Source organism: Stigmatopora nigra, chromosome 19 (genome assembly GCF_051989575.1).
Source record: "Stigmatopora nigra isolate UIUO_SnigA chromosome 19, RoL_Snig_1.1, whole genome shotgun sequence".
NCBI lineage: Eukaryota > Metazoa > Chordata > Actinopteri > Syngnathiformes > Syngnathidae > Stigmatopora > Stigmatopora nigra.
The window spans coordinates 1,463,077-1,487,515 of NC_135526.1; the positions used below are offsets into that span (position 1 = coordinate 1,463,077).

At 42.2% G+C, this 24,439-nt stretch overlaps 3 protein-coding genes across 5 annotated transcripts; 2 read left to right on the forward strand and 1 right to left on the reverse strand.

Annotated features, from left to right (window-relative positions):
* Nucleotides 1-148: 148 nt before the first annotated feature.
* Nucleotides 149-15,685, forward strand: LOC144213144 (transcriptional regulator ATRX-like). Of its 3 annotated transcripts, XM_077741441.1 has the most exons (37): nt 149-514; nt 875-972; nt 1,049-1,104; nt 1,261-1,289; nt 1,359-1,480; nt 1,567-1,683; nt 1,787-1,896; nt 1,989-2,056; nt 2,156-3,852; nt 3,967-4,027; nt 7,707-7,846; nt 7,955-8,119; nt 8,188-8,287; nt 8,739-8,871; nt 8,944-9,129; nt 9,205-9,337; nt 9,659-9,768; nt 9,998-10,141; nt 10,213-10,390; nt 10,743-10,880; nt 10,955-11,130; nt 11,211-11,328; nt 11,439-11,575; nt 11,657-11,703; nt 11,898-11,959; nt 12,059-12,176; nt 12,256-12,344; nt 12,545-12,650; nt 12,717-12,894; nt 12,958-13,149; nt 13,229-13,372; nt 13,444-13,515; nt 13,581-13,676; nt 13,741-13,869; nt 13,963-14,064; nt 14,622-15,482; nt 15,542-15,685. In XM_077741441.1, the coding sequence occupies exons 1-35, from the start codon at nt 507-509 to the stop codon at nt 14,056-14,058; spliced, it is 5,553 nt and encodes a 1,850-aa protein (XP_077597567.1). In that variant the 5' UTR covers nt 149-506; the 3' UTR covers nt 14,059-14,064; nt 14,622-15,482; nt 15,542-15,685. The 3 variants fall into 3 exon arrangements, with proteins under 3 accessions (XP_077597567.1, XP_077597566.1, XP_077597568.1); XM_077741440.1 differs by having other exon boundaries at nt 13,963-15,482; XM_077741442.1 differs by having other exon boundaries at nt 1,567-1,644; nt 13,963-15,482.
* ccdc61 (coiled-coil domain containing 61) lies at nt 14,070-20,251 on the reverse strand. The gene is made up of 12 exons (XM_077741444.1): nt 20,066-20,251; nt 19,520-19,675; nt 19,352-19,434; nt 16,421-16,581; nt 16,197-16,349; nt 15,917-16,127; nt 15,748-15,830; nt 15,308-15,471; nt 15,165-15,243; nt 14,912-15,106; nt 14,821-14,854; nt 14,070-14,744 (listed from the first exon to the last, which is right to left on the reverse strand). Exons 2-12 carry the CDS (start codon nt 19,665-19,667, stop codon nt 14,583-14,585), a joined length of 1,473 nt encoding a protein of 490 aa, XP_077597570.1. The 5' UTR covers nt 19,668-19,675; nt 20,066-20,251; the 3' UTR covers nt 14,070-14,582.
* A 1,132-nt stretch (nt 20,252-21,383) lies between these two features.
* Nucleotides 21,384-23,319, forward strand: kcnk12l (potassium channel, subfamily K, member 12 like). Its single transcript, XM_077740872.1, has 3 exons — nt 21,384-21,408; nt 21,648-21,976; nt 22,452-23,319. The coding sequence occupies exons 2-3, from the start codon at nt 21,658-21,660 to the stop codon at nt 23,279-23,281; spliced, it is 1,149 nt and encodes a 382-aa protein (XP_077596998.1). The 5' UTR covers nt 21,384-21,408; nt 21,648-21,657; the 3' UTR covers nt 23,282-23,319.
* The last annotated feature ends 1,120 nt before the right edge of the window (nt 23,320-24,439 follow it).

Here is a 24,439-nt window from a genome sequence, read left to right on the forward strand (position 1 = left end):
ACTTTGTGCCTTTAGTAAATGTAAAACTTCTTCATAGTAAAATCTTTCAAGTCTGTGACATCACCATGTTCTGTGAACTCGTCCTTTGGTGTGACGTCACCATTCCCACGTAAACAAACTATGTAGTGTAGCATAGACTTTGCTCTTGTTTGAATTAAAAGGCATGCCAATCAGTGTGTGAGATACAATTATCATAGAAACGTTTTGCTCTATTTTTCAGCAATCTGATTCCCAGTGCTTTAATAGCCGAAAGTGTGTGTATTCATACAAAATGATTGACGCGAAATGGTGCAAAACTAAAACTGATGTTGTACTTTTACCCCGATCCAACAGATGGCGCATTTCAGCAGTAGCAGTGAATTTCTTCATTGCTCTAACGTGAAATGTTTTTCCACCGCGTTGCTTTTATTGTTGTATGATGCTGCGCTCAAGATAATATTGTTTTTTTCTCTTTTTGCAATCCTTACAAGGCTGGGATTTGGAAGGATTAGCCAACTGCTGCAGTGATGTTGAGGTAAAAAGCCTAAACCTTTGCGATCTACCCATTTTACCACATGCTAGGCTAACTAAACGGCTAACATCCAGTTTCAAAGCTATAAACGAGAGAATCCGAATAAAGATAACATCGGAGATGCCAACGAATCATTTTAAAAGTTCTTTAACAAATAAAACATCTTGTCATATTACACCAGCTACACCCCGATTTCACCGTTAGAAATAACAGTCACCCCATGGGCGTAATTAGAATGGGTCATATATGTATGTATATATGTGGGGGATTTATTTGTTTGTGATCCCATAAAGTTTTATTTTTAATGGATCCCCAGATATACGGATTTTGTATTGTTTTAACACACCTTTCTCTGTACTACAGTACTACGACAAGCAAATTGAATGTATTGGTAAATAAGCTGAACGAATACTTGGCCCAATCCACCCACGAGGACAGCAATGGCTCAGCTGATCTTAATGGTAACATCGCCAACATTTACCGTTAAATCTAACGGTTAAAATTGCATTCTGACCCTTTTACATATTTTATTTACAGATGTGACAAACAGGGATGGCTTGGTGGAAAATTCAGGAGCCTCCACTTTGATGGAGGTACTTGCACACACAATAGTAACTTAACATATGACTGATTGGGGTATTGGTTGAACTACATAATGTTGTGAAATGAAAGAACAGTGTAATCTATAGGTTGACATGAAGCTATACCATAACATAGAAGTCTAACCATGTCACTTTCCTTCCTCACAGGCAATTGTGGACCCAAAATTCTCCAGAAGGTGAGTGTACAAGTGCTCTGGCAAGGAAAATCTGATTAGATTTTAAGTTATGCCTTGCTATTATTTCAGAAAACCTTCCGTTGTAACAAAGCATTCCGGCTTGGATGAGTCCGCCGACTCCAACGACAGCGACAATGTAGATTTCCCCTTTGGCGCAAACGGGCACCCGGATGCCAATTGCCTTCCTAAAGGTATATCTTGACCACATGACAATTGAGTTAGCTTAACATAATGATATAAAGTGTGTCATTCCTATTTTATGCTGTGATTGTCACAGGCACTGTTTTTGTCAGACCTGAACCTGTTGATAACGGCCGAGATGACTTCAGGGGTCCCGAGTTCCGCAGTCGGAAAAGTAATGTCTTACGGAAAGAATTTTCACGGAGACGTGGTGGTCAGTCCACTTTTGGTGAAAATGTTGCTATGGCAAGATCAGAGAGTATTTTACATGTGTAACAGTGTTGTTGTGGGCTTGCTTTTTTTTTTTTTTTTTACAGGAGGGGAACATTTAGAAATTGTCAGTTGCACAGCATGTGGGCGCCAAGTCAACCACTTTCAGAGACATTCCTTAATTCGCCATCCGGTTCTCCAAGTGCTTATCTGCAAGGTGAGTGAAACATAAATGAGGTTTTTCACCATGTTCTTTTTTTGACCTTGTCATTTTTTGTATTTTGTTTATTTATTTTTATTTTTTTGCAGTCATGTTACAAATATTACTCAAGTGACGACATCAGCAAGGATGGAGATGGAATGGACGAGCAGTGCCGGTAGGATTCAAATAGGGACATCGACATTCATTTTTAGTCACGTATTGTGATGAAATTTCTCTTTGATTCTCCATTTTTTTGTTTATTTTGTTTTTGCAGCTGGTGTGCCGAAGGGGGCAATTTAATATGCTGTGATTTCTGCAGTAATGCCTTTTGCAAGAAGTGCATTCTGCGAAATTTGGGGCGAAAGGAGCTCTCGGGCATTTTAGAAAGCAATTGGTACTGCTATGTGTGTAACCCGGAGCCTCTTTTTGGCTTAGTCATAGCCTGCGACAGCGTGCTGGAAAACACGGAGCATCTGTGGCAGCAGCAACGAAAGAGAAACCGAGCCGATCCGGGCAAGTCGGAACTCTACCACGTGCCTCCTCTACCTCAAATCTGCCCCTTCACAAAATGGGATCACAACACTATGGGAGAGAGTGTGGATTTCAACTACAGCACTTTAAATGTCTCCAAAGATATGACCGCCAAGGTCAAACATTTGGTGGACTCGGCAAACAATGTCAACGCTAGCTTTATTGCTTTCATTCACACGGCCACAAAGACTAAACAAGGTGTTCGAAGCGTCTATCTCAAGTCTTATTTGGCCGTGGTCAAATCCATGCGGATGTCTATGGCCGCACTGGAGGAGAGCCTTAAAGAAGAATTTGCCGACTTGGACGTCTCTAGCCGCTGGGAGGAGTTACTCACCGCCAGTTTTGTGACGCAACCCACCGTAGAAACTAACGCTGCGCTCAATGATGACGGAAAGTTGCTGAAAACGTCACAGGCGGAAGAGGAAGCTCTCACAGAAGTCAGATGCCAGGACCCGGATTCACCTTTGCACAATGCCGGGTTGAGTATGCCCAAGTCGGACTCCGAGTCCTCCCAGACTGGCGTCAACATGACTAAAAAGCTAGTGGTCAAACTTACACCCGTACCAATGAAGGAGGACGCGCAGCTTCAACTGCCAGACGCCGACGACAAGATTTTTCAGGGGAAGGACCCGTCTGGAAACGAAGAGTCGGCTCTGGCCGACGGGAAAATGAGCGCCGAGCACCCCGGCACGTCGCTCCACCCGGAAGAGGAGCAAGGTAACCGCCGCTCTCCACGCTTGAAGACGACGCCATTGCGCCGTCCAAGCGACGTCAAGGGTAAGCCGTCACTCTGCCCGGCGCCCAGCGAGAGCGAATCGGACCCAGAGGGCCCCCCGGGTTCGACGGACCCCCAAATCACCGAAGAGCAAAGTCTAGGCCAGACCCGGGACGACTCGGACTCGGACGAAATCCCGGCGGCGCTCCTGGAGCGAGTGGCGATGACCCGGAGCTCGGACGATCACCGTAGCGAAGACGACGATGACGAGGATACTCCCACGTCTACCAAAGTGGCGAAGAAGCGTCTGTTCTGGCTGGCCAAGAACACTCCGATATCCCCAGAGAGAATGCGACGCAAACGCAAGCTAGTGGACCGTTCGCCCGAGTCGGGCGCCTCGGCCAAAGCCCGCCAGGAAAGGGACGCCGATTCCTCTAGCGACGATCTAGAGATCCAGCCCAAAATGCAGCGCCTGAAGACCATCAGGTCCATGGGCAAGTCCAATCTCGTCCAGGGAGAGACGGAAGGTCGCGCTCGACAGCAGGCCATGGGGCTGGGCAGAAAGCACGAGAGTCTGGCTCACCAAGAAGTGATCGAGACCACGTCGTCGTCCAGCGAGGACGACTGCGAAGACGATTCCGGGAGCGACGGCGGCGATGAGAAGATGAAAGTCATGACGGATGATGCGGCCTCAATGGAAGCCTCAGCTTTCCATCAATTACCTGGTGAGTCACACTAATGATTGGGAACTATAGCCAAATAGTAGTGCTGAATATGCTTGACTCATTGAGGTCATTGGCTACCATTGACGATGCCCAATCAGGTTCTTCATTTTGCAGGCCATGAGGATGGAGCCGGGCCCACCTGGGCGGCGGGGGATGGCGACGACCCCGAAAATAGGTATGGTTCTAAAAGCCTGGAAGTAGTTTGTGTAAAAGAGCCACGGTTTGGGAGAAAGACTGCAAGTTCCAGACGCAAACCCTGTGCTAAATCCACCAACTCCAATGCCATCAAGAGTCACTTGCGCTCTTTTTGCACCAGGCCAAAACGTAGCTGCAGCCGAGCACCCGCAATCAAATACACGTTCTAGTGGGAAGACAAAAAGGGGGCTGTTGTCAGAAAAAAAAAAAAATATTCAAATGTTTATCTCAATCGTATCAATTGATCCTTCCGGGCAAAGCAACGAGAATCTTGCAGTCCATTGTCCTAAAAAAAAATGATTTTTTTTTTTGTTGCCTTACAGACCGACCTGTATGACAGGCAGGCTTATATGCTGTGAAAAGATTTTAAGATATTAATATACCGTCCGTTGCTACACAATCGATCAACAAAGATGTGTGCAGCAACTTAAAATGCTGCTACAAATGGAATATACTCGTATAGGTGAAGTATGAAGTTTAAATCTTGCCTGTCTTGATTTTAATCAGATTGATTAAAAAAACAGCAAGAGAGTTTTTTTAATTAAAATGAATAATTTATAAAAAAAAATTACAATAATCCAACATGCAAGAAAGAAACAGAAGTGCTTCACCTTGGCTATGATTTTTCACCATGCGCTCAATCGTAAATCATTCGTTGTTTCAAATTAGGTTAATCCAAATAAGACTGTAAAGTATTTTAATCAAGTTCCTCTTGTTCTCTAGGCATTGAATCTATGCCCTGGGCACAGAAATAACCTATTTAATATTAAAATAATAATAATAATAATAATAGTTAAAATGATCCAATGGAAATCAAGATAGTGTAAAGAAGAGTAATTCAAAATATTCTACTATGTATTCTATTTAAAAAAAAAATAATTATGTCATGTTACATTATGTTGAGTAATGAGAGAGCAGCTATTTTGGCAGGCTGTAGTTTGAAGCTCATGCCAGCCATTTTGGCTCCAGAGTGTTATCTATGCAAATGATCTTTCCTCCGTCATGCGACTTGAATAAATGGTACGCTCCATTTTGGGAGCCCAGTGTTCCACACCAAAAAGACCATTCATCTCCTAAAGCTTTGTCTATAGTTCATTTTGACAAGCAAGTATTATATGTTAAAAAAAGATGTGGGAATTTGAATCTTTTGCAATGCCGTGCGAGGATAGATAAGCTAAGAGCGTCATTTTTGTGTTTAAACATTTTCTTCGTTTTTAGAGAAATTCACCATTTGCACATTACGATCCTTTCGAGCAAGTGTCTTTCCCGTAAAGTTCGCTTATGCTAAAAGATGGCTATCACTTTATAATGGTTTTTATACGGACCTCAATTCATGGCACATGGTGGCAAATGTAAGGCAACAAGCACCCTAACAGAGGCTCCATTTTTTGTCATTGACCGTTATCAACATCCAATCCATTTGAACTGGGAATTCAATCACTGCCAGTTTTTCCCATTTCAAATGGATTGGACGTCTGGCACTGAAATCTGATGATTCAATGCCTTGAGGATCACTACAGTAATCCCTCGATTATCGCGGTTAATCGTGATAGACAAAAAAACGTAAAGTAGGGTCACCCCATTTTTAGAGAAAATATATATATAATGTTTTTTCTTTACTTCAGTGCTTGCAAGTTTTAGCGTGGATTTTCACATTTTTATGAACTTAATTCACAAAAAAAGTACCCCGGGTAAAAAACGCAATGTGGTGAAACCATGATATTCGAGGGATTACTGTAAAAACAATTCAAATATTGTAGTGCATCTTTCTGAGGTTTGCTGTTATTTCTCCTACTGATTTGCCTTTTTAAAAAACAGTTAATGTATTTCTATATGACAGGCCCTGTTTAAATGTGGGCAATAATATACTTTTTTTTTTAACCAAGTTGCCTTTCCATTGATTTATGTTGAACACTGGTGTTGAAACCTTTTGGTGTACATGCCACAGAAGAAGAAAAAAACCTAAAAATATGACGATATACTATGTCAGTTTTTTTGTGATGGATCTTGTCACATAAATAATTGAAAAATATATATATATATATTGAAGAGAAATGATTGGTGCAATTATTTGTGGACACCAATCACATGGAGTTGTAAAAGATGTGATTGGTGGTGCATGCCCATTGATTTTTAGAGACTGTTAAAGCAAGGTTTAAAAGTTTTAAAGTTAAGGCGTCGACGACATCCGGCCTTTGCTATTTTCCATCATAATGAACAATAAATTTTGTTGTGACGTTATACTTTTAAAACTGGCATCTAGTCTCTTTTATGTTTCAAGGGCCTGTCTTTTGTCACTATTTAAAAATATTGTCTTTAACATTTTGCTACATTTTCACTAGTTCCCCTTTTTAAAGTATGTAGGACTCCCCTACTTCATTTTTTGGGGAAAACTACACAAAATATTAGACTGATTGTGTGCTACTAATGTTAAAATAATTGACAATTTGTTTGGAATTGAATTTACAGGTCAGTGCTTCCCATTAGGGAGACCAATGTTAACCATTGGGCTGTGAAACAACCATTTTTAAGCATCCAAATTGCGAAAATGTCCTTTTTTTCTCTCCCCTTTTTATTAATTTCTTTTTTTGTAATGACACCCATGTTTCTTTCTCGTGTTTTTCTCTCCAGGTCGGATTTTCTGACAGCACAGCAGTGAATGCAGTGCTGTTAGGAAGGAAATGTCTTAAAAAAATGTGGGATTTTATAGTTCTCCACTGCGTAGTTTGTCACAACATGACTTTTTGATTTTTTTTGCCTGACTCGCTAGTAAAATGGTCAGAAAATCACATTGTTTGTGTTTGCCTAGACCAAAAATCTGGTGCTATTTGATGGGAAAAACCCACTTAGCCACTTAGACGAGCTCCCATGTGATAATTTCCGTTGTGAAGACCTCGGATTGGCCGGCGGCATTCTCCTAGTGACTCGCTTCGGCGACCTACTTTTAAAAGATAAATCGCACGTACGAGCATCTGCGGGATGGACATTTGAGCTCAAGTCTGGAAGAAAAGGTCCATGGCAACAAACATTCTTCCTTCTGAGCTAAACCGAGCACGTACGTGACCCTAATGCGTACATTTTTTATTTATACGTGATAGCTGTAAATGTTTTTAACTAGAAGACGCTTGGAACAAGAAAAAAAAAACTAGTCCAACACAAAATAAGTGTTTAAAAAAAGGCATGCCCCTCATTTTGTAAGTTGAACCTGTAGAGTTACAAATGGGTTAAAGATCTTTTCCACTTAATGTAGGTCTAATTGCCTTGTTTCATGAGATTTTTTTTATATACTGATCTTTAAAAAATCATGAAAGGTGATGTAATAAAAGGGAAGGAAAAAAATCCCTCGTAGAAACGGATTCAGTCGAAAAAAATGTCTGTCTTTTCATGCATCTGTGCATACACGACTTTGCTTGTCTTAATAAATGTTTTCTCCTTAAAATGTCTCACCAGTCTTTCTCATACTGTCACTTTTTGACTCTCAGTGAATTCTTCTTCACCCCTTTTTGTCTTTTACAATCAATTTGATTGTTCAACTCTTTTTAATAACCGACCGACTGATTTAAAATGCTATGCTACTTTAAATTCTAGTACTTGTCTATCTGGCTGAAGCAATGTATTGAATTTGAGCTACCTTGTCCTTCTCTTCTACTTTTTAAAAGAATCGCTAAGAACATTCTTTTGGCCCAAATCAATGCCAACCTCTCATCGTTCGATGAGCTCTCGTCAGACGAAGAAAAATGGGAAGACGAGACCACTTCGGAGACTGAAAAAGAATTAAATCCCGCCATCCAAGAAAAGGGTGAGTTTTCAGTCAAATATTCTCATGACAGTCCACAATTGGTGAAGGTTTCTATCCACTAGGAGTCCTTTTTTTGGGTGACATAGTCCTTTTGAATGTTTACTGCAGGGGAAACGTTGCCTTCATCATCTTCTGACGGCCCCCGCTTGAAGCAGCACCCTTTGCTTGCCTGCAAACTCCTCCTGGATGAAGGCGGAAGAACTGATAAGACGACATCGGGGAACGAGGCAGGAACAAAAGACGAGAAGAGAGTTCAATCCGAGCAACCAAGCGGTAAGGAAGCCTCTTTTCCAGCATTGCCTCAGGATTCTTCTTAACGCTATACCGCTTTTTGTGTCCAGTTGACGAGAGCGGAGTTATCGACTGTAGCATGTCGGAGCCGGAAGAAAGTGATATGAGCGATGAGCTGAGTGAGTCTGAGGAGGAACGCCAGCAAGAAAGGTACATTTTTAAGTCCTTTGCCAAGTTTACTTTAGTATTAAGATACCTTACAAAATCTGTTCTTCTAAAAAAAAAAATACACTGAACTGAATTTAGGACTGACCTTGGTCTTATCAGGGTTGATAAAACTACTCAATTGTTTCTGGCTTTAACTAAAGGATCACCAAAATCCAGGTTGCATTTTTGAAAGGGCGATTGTTTTAATTTGATCAGAAACAAAGAACAAACAAAAGTTAAAGTAACAATAGTAGTAAAATGAAGTACAACGGACTAAGTAGGCATCCCTTAACAGGTAACTGTAGCCCAAAAAAAACACGAAAGTGAGGCTTGTATTCTGGCAAATATGACAAATCAATTTTTAACTGAGTTTCATTGTCCCGATTTTGTTTTGGCCTTGTAGTTACCCTTTTGTTTCCTTTGGTTTGTCTGATAAAATTATTTGTTTTTCCAGTTCACTCCCAGAGGTCATGGAAATGTTCTCTCCACCTGGAAACAAGACCCCAGAGGGCAAGAAAATGGTCTCTCCAATTAAAACCAAGACTTCGGTGCCCATCATTCTTTTGTCTGACAGCAGCAACGAGGAGGTAAGTCTTCCAGTGACCAATCGCGGTTTATCACCAGCCAGGAAAAGTTCAAATGTCCTATTATTCCGGCAGGACGAAGGAGACCAGGCCGAGAGCGAGTTGGGCAACGGTCAGGGCACACCCAAAGGAAGGAAAAAAATCCGCAAAATCATCCAAGACGACAATCTACGCTCGGAAACCCAGGAAGCCTTGCAAGAGGAGGAAGAGCGATGCCGAAGACTGGCTAGCAGATTGCAGCTGATGGAGAAGCGGAGAGAGGTAGCGCCAACACGGGACAATTGCTTAGTGGGGCCTGGTTATGGTCTCCATTGACTAAACTCCAATGCTTTCTAGACTGTAGTTGAGGAGTCGTCTCATAGCTCCGTCACCACCAAGCTGATTCTGGATCAGGATGGGAAGAGCAAAGCTCCTCTGGTCCAGGTGCACAAAAACCTTGTGATTCACCTCAAGCCTCATCAAGTCGATGGTCAGTGGTCACACTCGATCTCAGATTTTCCAAAACTTGATAATTTTTTGTATACACTTGCAATCCAACCCAAAAAATCCCTGATTTTTTTTTAAAGCACACAAATCCTATTGGTTTTGCCCCAATCCACACATTAATTAATATTTTGACTATTTTCCACAAAACATTGGATTTTTTTTAGTGGGTCAGCTCAGTGTTGTCCTGCATCTCATCCTCACTTATTTTGGCCATGTTATTGTCATTTTGCATTCATACTCTGTGTTAGCCTCTATTGCTAACATACTAAAAACATGTTTTCTTTTTCTGTGGGCTCTTCTACAGGGGTCCAGTTTATTTGGGACAACTGCTGCGAGTCCGTTAACAAGGTCAACTCCAGTCCAGGGTCAGGTTGCATCCTGGCTCATTGCATGGGCCTGGGAAAGACACTGCAGGTTTGAAAGCATTTTATTGGCCCTAGAAAATGATGAAAATATAATATTCATTGAATTGAACATTTGTACTATCATTATACAAGTATAATGTAATTTTTAAGCTTCAAACACAAATAATCAATAAATGATAACAATCACTTGGATTTTTTAGTGGGTCAGATCAATGTTGTCCTGCATCTCATCATTGCTAAATTTGGTGTTTATGTCCTATTTTTATACATCTTTTCAGGTAGTTGCCTTCCTGCATACAGTGCTACAGTCCCAACGCTTAAATTTGAAAACAGCCTTGGTGGTATGTCCTCTCAACACTGTTCTCAACTGGATTAGCGAGTTCAACAAATGGCAAAAAAACCTGGGCAAGGATCGAGAGAAGGTACGACAGTGCCCGTATCTAAAGTGACCTATGAATGTGAATTCATAATCCTAATAACCATTTTTTTGCAGGTTTGGGAATTGGCCACTCTCAAACAATTTAAGCCCCGGCTTCAAGCCCTGCAGAGCTGGCAGAAGACGGGCGGCGTGATGATTATGGGCTACGAAATGTACCGAAATCTCTGCTTCTTACTCCCGCGATTTGATGCGGAATCAAAGCAGCAAGTGAAAAAAATTCTGGTTGATCCAGGTAAACCGCTTTGACTTTTTTGGGTGACTTGGGCATTTTCTTTTAGGGTAATGGTGTCAAACTCAGTTTTTGTCACGGCCCATTTCATAGTTATGTCTACCAACTGCTGCCAAAATTAATCGAGAGATCTTTATTAGAACACAAACAAAAAAAATACAAGTTTACATTTAATCATTGCAATTGTTGATTTAAATAGGGTATAAATGGGAAATATTTGACCATAAAAATAGAAAGTCGATACTCATGATTTACTTTCTCGGGCCGCACAAACTGATATGACGGGCCAAATTTGGCCCGCGGGCCATCACTTTGACACCCATGTTTTATTTAGGATATTCTGTCTTTTTTCCAGGTCCCGACTTGGTCATATGTGACGAAGGGCACATTTTGCGCAACGTCAGCGCCAAAGTTTCTAAAGCCATGGAAGGCATAAAGACACGACGGAGAGTGGTGCTCACCGGGACGCCATTGCAGAACAACCTGGTGGAATGTAAGTTTTCACTACTGGCAAAGTTTCTTTTCTTTTTCTACGCGGTCCAAATGTCGCTCTGGTTTCCTCCGCAGACCACTGCATGGTCAATTTCGTCAAGCGCAACCTTCTGGGCTCGCTGGGGGAATTCCGAAACCGTTTCGTCAACCCCATCCAGAACGGCCAATGCGCCGATTCCACGCCCAGAGATGTTCGGATTATGAAGAGGCGCGCCCACGTCCTCCACTCCATGCTCAGCGGATGTGTGCAAGTAAGAACCTGGTTTTTATACGTCCGTTTATTGTACTGTGGCTTATGACACCAATATCTTTGTGTTGTTTTTTTTATTAGAGAAAAGATTACTCTGAACTGGCTGAGTTTCTGCCTCCCAAGTACGAGTATGTGGTGGCAGTCAGAGTGTCACCTCTTCAGAATAAGTTGTACTGTCACTATCTGGAGCACATTAGTGGTAAGTTAAAAAAAAAATCGATTGTCTGGGATATTGGAAGGATTGTTATGTTTTTTTTCTATTGCATAGTTGAGATTGTTTGATTAAATAAGAATTTTATCTTTCCTCAGCTGTGAGTAACGTTGCCGACCCTGCAAAAATAAAGATTGGAGCAAATCTGTTTAAAGATTTTCAAGTTCTTGGTCGTGTTTGGACACATCCCTGGTGCCTGCAACTTGGTTATAAAGCGGAACAAAAAAGGAGCAAAGTAAGAAAAATTAGAAACATTACAAAAATGTCAACGTTTTTAATGAGGATTGGTTAAAAATGGAAATATTTCAACTGTTAGGCACAAGGTGGAAAGAAGAAAGTTGCTGGGACTCCATTCATGAAAAGGTAAGAAAAAACCTCCAGTTACCATTAAATATTAATAATAATAACAAAATAGTTGGCTCAAAATGTACAGATATGTGAGTGAGTGTAATTTGTTAAATGGACAAAACACTTGTGATTATTTTTGTTGTTGTTAAATGACCAGAAATGCACATTTTTTGCTTGCAACTGGTCTAATTATTTTCCTTTTTTCGCAGACTCGTCAAGAGCGCCAACGAAGATCCGACCGACGTCACGGCAACGAATAGTAAAGAAAAAGGTACTGACATCCAGTCAACTCAAGTAACTCACTGTTATTCAAGTTCATTTTCTTTTAATAACAACTTGAGCAGCTAATTTGTTGATTTTTTTTTTTTAGGCCCATCCTGGTTTCAGAACATGCTGTCTCAACACGACGCCAACATCTTGGAGCATTCGGGAAAGCTGGTGCTCTTGTTTGAGATCCTGAGAATGGCGGAAGCTTTAAACGACAAAGTGTACGTTTGTCCCGTCCGTCCGTCGGTATCGAGTCGGTTCCGTGGACAAGCCAGGTGACGTTTTTTGACTTTTTTGCAGACTCGTTTTCAGTCAATCGCTGCTCTCGTTGGACCTCATCGAAGATTTCCTGGCGGCTTCTCACCGGAAAAGAAAGAACTCGTCCGAAGGTGCCATTTTTTTGAAGTATTAACTTATTAGTCCTAATGCTAGACCATATTTGTTCGAATTTGGGGTGGCAATAGCCATCCCGATGTGCTATTTTATATATATTTTTGAGGTTTTAGATGGATAACTTTGGATCATTTTGACATCCCTAGCACAGAATATACAAATGCTTCTTTGATTAAGTCTGTCTGTGTTCACCCAGGAGGAAGATGGGTCAAAAACAAGGATTACTACCGATTGGATGGCTCCACATCTGCCGCAATGCGAACAAAATGGGCAGACGTTTTCAACAACCCTGCAAATACAAGGTAAAGTCACCACGGTATTTCGTCAGGAGAGGAATCGAACGTCATCTCTTTTTTTTCTCCCCTCAGCGGTCGGCTCTTTCTGATCTCCACGAGGGCGGGCTCCCTGGGCATCAATTTGGTGGCCGCCAACAGGGTGATCGTCTTTGACGCCTCGTGGAATCCGTCCTACGACATACAGAGCATCTACCGAGTGTACCGCTTTGGACAGCTCAAGCAAGTCTTCGTCTATCGTTTCTTGGCGCAGGTAAATAAAAAAAAATGGTCAAGTTTTCTTTGCAAAACAAAGCCTTACTATACTATGTCGCAGGGAACCATGGAAGAGAAGATCTACGATCGGCAGGTGACCAAGCAGTCTTTGTCTTACCGAGTGGTGGATCAGCAGCAGATCCAGAGACACTTCACTCTCTCCGAGCTCACCGAGCTTTACACCTTCGAGCCAGACTTGCTGGACGAGCCTCTTTCCCGGAAAACCAAGCGAATGACCGCCGACTTGCCAAAGGTAAGCCTCGCTAGCGCTATCGTCACTGGCCCCATTCGCACGATGTCTCAAATGTCAACGAACTTACCGTTTTTTCTAGGATCCCGTTCTGGCCATGCTTCTGGAGAAATGCAAAGACCGGATCGTCAGCTACCACGAACACTCGTCGCTGTTGGACCACAAGCAAGAGGAAGAGCTCACCGAGGCCGAACGCAAAGACGCCTGGGACGAATATCAGGCCGAGGTAACGAGTCGCCGCCACCGCCATTACACACACGCCTTTTGGCCTAACATGCATCCCTCTCTGTGTTTTAGTCGCACGCACCCAGCGCCCCCATGAAAATCGGACTTGACACCTTGAACATGAGGTCCAGCGAAGAGCTGATGGTAAACGCGCCGCTTCTCACGTTCGTCGCCCGACCCACACCAACCCTGACGTGTCCTTTTTGCAGATTTTGCTGAACAAGAGCTGCGGGAAACTAGCCGAAGCCTTACAGTCGGTGCAGGTGATGCCGTCTTACCCACTGGAGGAATACATTCGGCAAGTGGTAAGTCAAGAGCGCCGGCTTCACGAGTTTGGCGGGCGCAATACGTGTTTTCGTTGTGTTTCAGTGGACGCAGAATCGGCATCTGTCCCCAGATCAGATCAGGGAGAGGGCCATGTACTGGAAACAAATCGACACAAAGGTGCTGGAGCGCAGGAAAGCCTCGTACGTGGAACTTCTCGAAGAGCAACGAACTGTAAGTTGACAGATTGACTGGTTTTTACTTGGTCTTTATTTTGGTACTTGATAAAAGTCCCATTTTCAATGTCGATGGATGTTTTCGTTGCAGCTCACACTGCACATCCAGAACATTTTAAGCGAACGACGGAGTCTGGAGACGCCCGCCGACGTCACGCCTGCTGCCAGCCATCAAAAATCCACATAAGTCAAGGTGAACAATGAACAACTTTGTATTCGTTAGACATGTTTAGTTCAGTTCTATAGTCTTTAGTGCCTTTTTTGGACAGCGTCACAGTTTCAATCTTTTCGTTGTTTTTGGTGCAAGTTCTCTGCATGAAGCACTTTGTGACGGAATTTGTCACGTGCCTATGTAACATTTTGGAGGATGATTGCTAATGTTACTACTGATTATTAGAGGGAAAAAAATGCCGCATCTTAACTTTTTGTAACGATTTTGTATTCTTTTCATTAAAGTGATTGAAGAAGAGTGAATAATTTAGCTTTTTAATTACAAAAATAGCCATTTCTAATACAATTGTTCAATTTGAAAGACGGAATGTGTACAATTGCTAAATGTATTTAGAGTATTGACAATATTTTTTTTACATTAAGTTAATTAAAAAAACATCACGTAAAGTAGTCTAGACTCACTGCGATAGCTTTCCTCTGCTTAAAGTTGGCGTAGACAAGTTTTTTGACGTCAGGAGCTGCAAAATGTCGTGGATTTGGTCAATATCCCGTGTCCAAGTCCCTCATGCACTCCTGCAGGGCCTGAAGTCTGGCGTCGATCTCCGACAAGTCGGCACCGGGGTCCGTGGAGCTCTCTTTGTTCTTGGTTCTGTATGTGGGAGTGCTGCTCAGGGCCTTCCGGGTTAACAGGCTACCTCTGGACTGTGAAAACAAAGAGAAGTAGAGTTAACTCCGGAACAAAGATGGGGGATGAGTTTAAAGGTATTTAAGTGCTTACCGTGGTGGGGCCGTTAAAGGTCCGTTTCCGTCCCCTAGTAGAAAGCAGAAGCCGATAAGAAGACGTAACGCCCACTGGGTTTAGTTGGTACCTGAGCAGCGCCTCGGTCATTTCCTCCATGTCCAGCAGAGAGCTCTCCGAGGAGTTGACGCTCCCCCGCCGCTCCGCCGACAAACTCCGACCTCGGACGGTGGAAGCTCGCGACCGGAGACGAGCCTCCCTGGAGCGGGAGCGCCCTCGCTCGGGGAGCGGCGACGCCATCAAGTCTCGCCGCACTTTCAGCTGTCTGGGACGACGAACGTTTAACGAGACGAACCTTGGGCTCGGCGGTATGGAGGACTTACTTTTTCAGCTCGGATTCGCGTAAGCGCCGCTGTCTGTCCTGGATGTAGGCCGTGGGGTCGAAGCGGGGCACTCGAGAACCTGCGCAAATTATAGCCTGGGTGACACATTTGGTCTAAATTGGAGACGAAAATGTTGTTCCTACCTGTTGGAGAAGGTGACGGCCTTCGTGGGCCTGCCGAGTCCAGCCTCGTTCGGCGTTCCGTCGATCTGGGTGCTCTTTCGCCTCGTCGTTCCCTGGATCCCGAGCGCCCCCGCACGGGGTTGTGCATGCCGTAGGTATCCGTACGTCCAGACCCGGGCGTCCCTCTGTGTCAAAGGTATGTAGTAAAGATTTATTGTCCAAAAGTTTGATACTGATCCCCCTTGTTTGATTCAGGTGTACTGGTGGAGGAAGACATGGAAAACAAGACTGGATAGCGGCGCTCCAGGACCGATGTTGGCTACCCCTGAATTAAGATTTGTTTTGCAATACCCTTGTCTATCTATGGAGACCAAAATAAAGATGACTGCACACAGTGAAGCTGAAATCTGGCTATCTTATTCCATACGATTGTGTGCAAAGTGACGGGATCTGCCACCCACCTTCTGCGCAACAGTGCTAGTTCGTTGGTAAGACTCTTGACGTGGAGACGGAGTGCGCACTCGGACGCTCTCAGCTGCTCCAACTGAAAGCGGAGGAGGTGGAAAGAAAGAGTCAAGAGTCGGCAGAGGAAGGGGCATTTTTCCCAAGCGCCTTCCTTCCTTCCTTCACCTGCTCCACGAGGAGTCGCTGTTCCCGACAACGTTTGCTGGCCGAGTGCTGACTCTTGGCCCTCTCCTTGAGTAGCTGCTCCTCCAAACTCCTCACCGCGTCCCGAGCTCTCCTCTCCGGAGGTCCGGCGGGGATGGCGGGGGTCCTGCCCGGCTGCAGACGCTCCAAAACCTTGGCGATGGCGTCTTTCTCCTCCTTCATCAGAGCCAGCCTGCGGGAAAAAAACAACAAAACGTGAGTACCAAAGAACATCCAAAAACGTCCGCCTTCTTAAACTTACTCAGCTCTCAAGCGACGGATTTCAAGTTCCGCCGACTCGCCCACCCCACGAGAGGTCAGCGCGCAGAGTTCAGCCCTGAGGTTCCCGATCTCCTTCTGCAAGGCGGCCGGATCCGGTTTGCCGATGTACGGCAGCGGCAAAGGGTAATGTATCCTGCGAAGAGTCCAGGCACGTGAGTAGAAAGCGACGGAGGCAACACAAAAGTCGGGTAAAAGAAAAATAACCTGTCAAACTCCACAGTGTAGATGAGAATGAGGTAACGTTTGGCGGTGAGAGCCGACGACTGCGCGTGACCTCGAGGGCGGCCCACCACTCCGGCTTTCCTGTTCCGGAGCAGTTCCAGGTCGGCGTAGGTCAACAGGTCCAGAGTGACCGAATCGCTGGTCTACAAAAAAAAAAATACAAATAAAGTTAAGTTAAAAAATGAAACAAAATGGGTTACATTTCTTGATTCCTTGGCCATTGTATGTGTACATATAGATCTGGTCAAAAGTTGCCATACACTTCTTAAAAAACGACCATGTCTCGTCAAAAAGCCTTACTATACTAAGTCTTTTTCACAAAAAAATGCCTTACTATACTAAGTCTTTTTCATGAAAAAAAAAAAGCCTTACTATACTAAGTCTTTTTCACGAAAAAAAGCCTTACTATATACTAAGTCTTTTTCACGAAAAAAAAGCCTTACTATACTAAGTCTTTTTCACGAAAAAAAAGCCTTACTATATACTAAGTCTTTTTCACGAAAAAAAAGTCTTACTATACTAAGTCTTTTTCACCCAAAAAAAAGCCTTACTATACTAAGTCTTTTTCACGAAAAAAAAGCCTTACTATACTAAGTCTTTTTCACGAAAAAAAAGCCTTACTATATACTAAGTCTTTTTCACGAAAAAAAGCCTTACTATACTAAGTCTTTTTCACCGAAAAAAAGCCTTACTATACTAAGTCTTTTTCACCGAAAAAAAAGTCTTACTATACTAAGTCTTTTTCACCAAAAAAAAAGCCTTACTATACTAAGTCTTTTTCACGAAAAAAAAGCCTTACTAAATACTAAGTCTTTTTCACCAAAAAAAAGCCTTACTATACTAAGTCTTTTTCACGAAAAAAAGCCTTACTAAATACTAAGTCTTTTTCACCAAAAAAAAGCCTTACTATACTAAGTCTTTTTCACCGAAAAAAAAGTCTTACTATACTAAGTCTTTTTCACGAAAAAAAAGCCTTACTATATACTAAGTCTTTTTCACGAAAAAAAAAAGTCTTACTATACTAAGTCTTTTTCACCGAAAAAAAAAGTCTTACTATACTAAGTCTTTTTCACGAAAAAAAAGCCTTACTATATACTAAGTCTTTTTCACGAAAAAAAAAAGTCTTACTATACTAAGTCTTTTTCACCGAAAAAAAAAGTCTTACTATACTAAGTCTTTTTCACGAAAAAAAAGCCTTACTATATACTAAGTCTTTTTCACGAAAAAAAATAAAGTACTAAGTATGATCTGGGAGTGCAAAAAGGGACAAAAGAACAAATACTACTGCTAAATCCTGTAGAGTGTTGGCCCAATGGATAAGTCATCAGTCTGCCAACTCTTTGGTCCCTGGTTCAATTCCCAGAGCCCGCAATGATTTTCCCACAAAGTCATCAGGTATAAGTATAAGTATTCAGTGGTGGATGAAGCATTTTGTCCAAAAAATGACTAAGTGTTTCACCCAGTTTCCTTGGATAAAACGTTTCAACACCCTTGTATAAGTGGGGCACGAGTTGGTGTTGTGGGTTGCACACTCGCCTTTGCACCGAGAGAACGTGAGTTCGCTTCCCGGTGTCGGCGGTTCACTGACCAAGCAAGCGGTCGAGGGTCGGCCGAAGGCCGACCCGAGAACGCCTTTCGCACATACAGGTCCATCAAGTGTCTTCCGAACTGCCGAAGGCAGTTCGGAATATAACCTTTTGCTGAAAAGTATGACTAAGTGTTTAATAAAAATTCAAAAGTTTTTCTTTTTTTTTCTTCTTCTTGTTCCATTTTCCAGACTACTTGGTTCGGTGATCAGCCAAAGGTCGACAGCGGGAATCGAACCCAGGTCTCCCAGACGGGAGTCCAGTGATCTAACCTCTGCGCCACCCAAGTGACTACACTTTTCCTTGTAATCATTTGAGTGTCTTTCCAAGAAGTCCACAGAAATGACTAAGTGAAAAAGTGTCTCAACCGGGAATCGAACCCAGGTCTCCCACACAGGAACCCAGTGACCTAACCTCTGCGCCAACCAAGTAGCTACACTTTCCTCTGTCAAAAAAAGCCTTACTATACTATGCTGTTTTCTGAAGGGGAAAAAAAGCCTTACGATACTATGTCATTTTTTGAAGAAATATAGCCTTACTATACTATGTCGTTTTTTGAAGAAATATAGCCTTACTATACTGTCATTTTTTGAAGAAATATAGCCTTACTATACTATGTCATGTTTTGAAGAAATATAGCCTGACTATACTATGTCATTTTTTGAAGAAATATAGCTTTACTATACTATGTCATTTTTTGAAGAAATATAGCCTTACTATACTATGTCATTTTTGAAGAAATATAGCCTTACTATACTATGTCATTTTTTGAAGAAATATAGCCTTACTATACCATGTCATTTTTTGAAGAAATATAGCCTTACTATACTATGTCATTTTTTGAAGAAATATAGCCTTACTATACTATGTCATTTTTTGAAGAAATATAGCCTTCCTATACTATGTCATTTTTGAAGAAATATAGCCTTACTATACTATGTCATTTTTTGAAGAAATAGAGCCTTACTATACTATGTCATTTTTTGAAGAAATATAGCCTTACTATACTATGTCATTTTTTGAAGAAATATAGGCTTACTATACTATGTCAATTTTTTTAGGGAAAAAAAGCCTTACTAAAAATATTTGTGACATTTGTGTACTATTAATTGGATGGTGGCAAGCCTGAGTCACATCAGCCCGGCTGTGACATTTGACAAAAAAGGCACATAAAATTCCTACATTTACACGCCAGAAAAAGGGACCTAGATTCTGCACTTTTTTTTCTGCTCCAATGAACACTAACCCAATGGTGCTTCGCTCCAGCTCACCCAGCTTGTAACATCCTCCCACTTAAATCAAATATAAAATTCCTCTGCTCACGTACCTTTCTCACCGCCGACTCCAACATGCTGCAGAAAATGGGGAATTGTTTAAAGTTGCCGGTTTTCCGTGTCAGATCTTCGATGTCTGAGGGATGAAAAAAATAAAAAAATGGAATGAGTCAATATGACGTATTAAAAGGCACATCGGTCGGTGAACGGTAGAAATTTACATGGTGGGTCGAATTCCTCTTTCCATTGATCCGCTGTTTTGGAATCAGAGATTTCTACTAGAAGAGCGCCTTTATCCACTTGGATTTTCACCGTAAATTCCACTCCTCGGAAGATCATGTTCTCCATCACCTCTGAGCTCTCCTCCATTTTTTGATCTGTGTCAGGGACAAAAACAATGAGGATGCTGCTAACCCAGAATATCTTTCAAAAATCATATGATGGTAAACATAATTGGAATCTCAGGACATGTTTTCAGTAGTAAATATTTGGTTAAATGTTGGATCACTACAATTAGACAACCCAAATAGTTCATTTTATCAATCTGGATGAGACTCATTTTTTGACTATATTTTCAGACTAAATATATCAATGGAACAAGCTAGTAATAATCAAGCAAACAAAAACAACAACAATTAGCTTTAGTTAAGTAGAAAATTCGATAAGGAGACGACGATGCCGATAACGACGCGTCTAATCAAACTTTGCAAAAAATGGAGCACGTTGCGTTGCATTTTGCGTGCAAATATCCAAGGAGAAACATTTACCTTTCAGAGAGGAGATCGGTATTGAAAGCGCTCGTCACCAGCAAACAGCTAATTGTGGGTAAACATTTATGCTTTTTGGGCTCGGTTCAGTTCATTCAAAGACTATTAAATCGGCTTTTTTTGCCATTTTAATATGATCTACAAAACAAATAGGACTCGAGGCGGTTCTACTACCGGGAATGGTACGATTCTTCTTCTTAGGTTTTTTTTCTCTGGATGCTTTTGGCGCCCTCCTCGGGTAGTTTTTATATTGTCGATGCTTATCACAGCAAAGTAAGTTCCTTAAAGTTTTCTTTAAATGCTTTTCTCCTGGGAAAAACGCAGTATTTAAACATTAAGGTAAAATAATAGAACTGATTACACATCCTTTTGTCTATTTGTTTTTTGTGTATTCCATGAGTTAGCCACTGTATAATTATGGCTGAAAACAACCCCAGAGGAATCCTAATATACAAAATAAAAATAATAAGCAATGGATAACCCATGAAAAACGCATTATATAAATATTACGGTCAAACAATATTAAAAATGATGAAATCAATGTTTTGTATTCCTTGACATCATATTTATGGCTGGAAAACAACCAGATGGGAATCCTAATTCAAAATAAAAACAAAGTGTCTTGAATTAAAAGAACAGTTGGCTAATATATGCCATTTGTTGGTCATTTGATAAGTCATTTGTCTTGTCCTAGTGTGATTGCATTACTGCTCCATTGTGGAGATAGTCATTGATTAGACTGAATATAATGGCATTCAAAAATTGCAAATAAGCCCACATTTAGTTTGACAAGCACTCATATCTACACCTGCTTCAGGCATCCGTTGGTCATTTGAAGGAAGCCTTTCCTCCTCTTAGTTGCACCTCCACACGAGATGAAAGCCTCTTCCGCTGCAGCCATGACACACACAAAAAAAACACCAAATAAGCCTTTAGAAGCACCTTAAACAGCGGTCTAGCCAAACTCAAGCATACTCTGCACACAAACCACCTAAGCCTGACATGAACCGATTTTTAGATCTCAAATAAAAGAACAGAACAAAACAGCAAACTCTATTTAATTCGATTTGACATATCATAGAAAAGCAGAAAATGTTTGTGTACCCAAAAATCAGTGTGGAGAATCTTCATTGTGGAAGTTTATGCAAGGTGGGCTTGAAGAAGGATGCTGTGGGAGGAAAAACAATGATGTCAGTGCGTGACGCCTCAAGTGCCTTTCAATAACCAAATCAAAAAAAGAAAAGAAAAGTGAAGGGGCTTTCTTATTCTTGCTGGTGGTCGTCATTCAGCGGATGAACAGCCGTCGTGCATGCGAAGAGGAAAACTGCTGCCTACCTGCTAAGGTACAAATCCTTTTAATACTTTGTATTTTGTGTCCTCACACTTTAAAAGCTGTCCTTCATTTACACTGCTTGCATATGAATGGCATTTTTTGTGAATTCATCCAAAATGATAGTATGGCTCTTTTTCTCTGATATCCCAGCTACTTGATAAAATTAGAGGATCATTTCTAAGGAAATATGTGATTTGTATATGAATAAATTGGCCATGAATGTACTTTAAAATTGATGTTTGCGTGTAGTTAGTTAGTCATGGCTCGGAGGAAGACGCCCATCACGGTGGACAACGCTCGTTTCTTCCTCCTGGCCGCCCTGATTCTTCTCTACCTGGTGTGCGGAGCCGCCATTTTCTCCGCCCTGGAACGCCCCTTCGAGCTTCGCGCCCGGCGCCTGTGGACGCGGCAGCTGGCCAACTTTACGCAACGATACGGCGTCGACCCAGCTGCCCTGCGAGGCCTCCTACGGCACTACGAGGACGCCAACGGCGCCGGCGTGCGGGTAGACGCGTTGAGGCCACGCTGGGACTTTTCTGGAGCCTTCTACTTCGTGGCCACCGTGGTCTCCACTATAGGTAAGCTTGGCATTTTTCTGGAACGCTATTTGGTGTGTCTTTGGTTTTGGTCCATGGCATCATCCCATCTTTTTGAACGTCTGAAAAAGATTGGACAAATAGTTGATTGTGGGTGCTATTTGGAAAAAATGCACTTTTAGATCATTTTCTTACGTTAAATGGTAAAATATTTGTGGATTACGGATAACTTTATTTATCCCATATTCAGGAAATTTGGACTTTTATAGCCGTCAATGGCACAAGTCAACAGATTGAATGCCATTGATGGAAAGTGGAGCACATTTCATTTCAAGTAAAGGACATTACCTTCATCAAGCCAGTAGGGGAGAATCTTCTTGGGGCCTCTACCCTAAAAAGAAAATTGAGATTTTTGTCATTGTAGTAAAAAAAAAAAATCAGATTTTTGTCAGTGTAGTGTACATAAAACAAAAAAAAAAGTGTTTTCACCGTGAGCGACCAATCTTGATATTCCCAGGCTTCGGCATGACAACACCAGTCACCGTTTGGGGAAAGATCTTCCTCATCTTCTACGGCCTGATTGGCTGCGCCTCCACCATTCTCTTCTTCAACCTCTTCTTGGAGAGGATCATCACCACACTGGCTTACATCATGCGCTGGTGTCACCAACGTCGCCTGTGGAGCTCCGCCTCCGCCCAGGCCGCCGCCGAGTCCGAGGGACGGGACGGCCTGGAAGGCTGGAAACCTTCCGTCTATTACGTGATGCTGATTCTGGGAGTGGCCTCGGCTGTGGTCGCCTGTGGAGCTTCCACTCTCTACTCTTCCATGGAAAAGTGGAGCTACGTGGATTCCCTGTACTTCTGCTTCGTGGTCTTCAGCACCATCGGATTTGGCGACCTGGTGAGCAGCCAGAGGCAAAATTACAGCTCTCAAGAAGCCTACCGACTGGGGAATTGCTTCTTCATCCTGGCGGGGGTGTGTTGCATCTACTCGCTCTTCAACGTCATTTCCATCGTCATCAAGCAGACGCTCAACTGGATCCTGGAGAAGATCTGCTATGGCGGGGAACGCCGCCGCGGGAGACGGAAACGCCGCGTCGCTTCGGCGAATCGATCCAAGCGCAACGCCGTCGGGCCCGGATCGCCGGAGACGGCGTACCTGGGGCGCCGGCTCTCGGGGGAAATGAGATGTGTTAATGAGTTGGTGGTGTCCAACAAGGTGTCCTTGGCGTTGCTGGAGAAGCAGTTGAGTGAAAGTGTGCATCAGAACAGGTTTTCTCGTGGGGTGGGAGTCGGGGCACTGGCCATTATGGAAAACCGGCTGCAGGAAACCAGTTTTGACAGGTAGCGGTGCACGTGGACATTGGACGACATCAATCTACTTTGTCAGCATGGGGAATTTTTCTTTAAAAAAAATGACATAGTATAGTAAGGCTTTTTGTCTTAAAAAAAAACAACATAGAGAATTGGAATCAAATATTAACACAGTTCAAGTCATTTTAGTTTTTTAGCTTCTTAATGGTGAATATTGTCTTTTTTTAATCATCTCATTCTCCCTTTTTGATTTAAAGTTATAATAATTGGACTGATAAAAACTCTTTCCAGAAATTTACTTTCAAATAAAAGGAAAATGATATGGTAATGCATCAAAACACTATTTGCAGCACACTTCAATATTATATACTACTTACTATGACACTATATTGATGTACTTAAACTGTTACAGTTTTCGCTTCTAATAGCTCAAATGTCCAAACCAGAAAAATGTGAAGATTTCTAGCGCTATATCCTGGCAAAAATAACAGACTAACCATAAAAATACACTTAAAAAATTGCTGGCATTTTGCTTAAGAAAAGAAGTGGTGCAAAGAATCGGACGTCACAATCAAGACGGGTTCACCGACCTCAAGTGATTGTCTTTGGATGAAAGCGGCCGTCGAGGAGCACTTGTCGGCAGAGCGCTGATGACTTAAGAGGCAGCCAGCGACTCCTCCACAAAAGGCGCCACCAACCCGTCTTCCATCGGAACTATTTGACGGCCAGGGAACATTCTCGCTGGACCAAATCAATTCAAATGGTTTTTATTGACTTGTATACATGACAAAATTGCGTCATGACAAAAGACATTAATGGCGATTTCCCCATAACGTGCATCAACAAAAATACACTTGACGTGCAAAATACTGACAATGTTTTCATTAAATAGATGGTATCATGTGTTACTATATGGTATCATAAGTTATATTGTATTTGATTGTGGCTCATGACTCATTCCCCTGAATTGTAATGTTTTGAGGTAAACTGGGTAATAAAAGTAACAAATTGGAAATATGTGCCAAATTTATTTGGGCTGCCACGCCTAGTAATTTATTTAAAAAAATATAAACAGTCAATTCATTTTCAAGAGTTAAAAACCCCTGTTTTGAACCTCCTAATTGCCAATATTAAAGAAATAAAACTACTACTACTTACTAATGTGTATTGATTTAGCATTAACAGAGTTAAA

Excerpts from the sequence above, each read along its gene's own strand:
- LOC144213144 (XM_077741440.1), top strand. Across the intron at positions 10,391-10,742 it reads AAAAATTCTGGTTGATCCAG|GTCCCGACTTGGTCATATGT; the intron begins GTAAACCGCTTT and ends TCTTTTTTCCAG. Across the intron at positions 11,960-12,058 it reads AACGAATAGTAAAGAAAAAG|GCCCATCCTGGTTTCAGAAC; the intron begins GTACTGACATCC and ends TTTTTTTTTTAG.
- kcnk12l (XM_077740872.1), top strand. The coding sequence starts at position 21,658 with ATGGCTCGGAGGAAGACGCCCATCACGGTGGACAACGCTCGTTTCTTC. Across the intron at positions 21,977-22,451 it reads CACCGTGGTCTCCACTATAG|GCTTCGGCATGACAACACCA; the intron begins GTAAGCTTGGCA and ends TGATATTCCCAG.
- ccdc61 (XM_077741444.1), bottom strand. The coding sequence starts at position 19,667 with ATGGAGGAGAGCTCAGAGGTGATGGAGAACATGATCTTCCGAGGAGTG. Across the intron at positions 16,582-19,351 it reads TGGAGTCGGCGGTGAGAAAG|ACCAGCGATTCGGTCACTCT; the intron begins GTACGTGAGCAG and ends TTTTTTTTGTAG. Across the intron at positions 15,107-15,164 it reads CGCGAATCCGAGCTGAAAAA|ACAGCTGAAAGTGCGGCGAG; the intron begins GTAAGTCCTCCA and ends TCGTCGTCCCAG.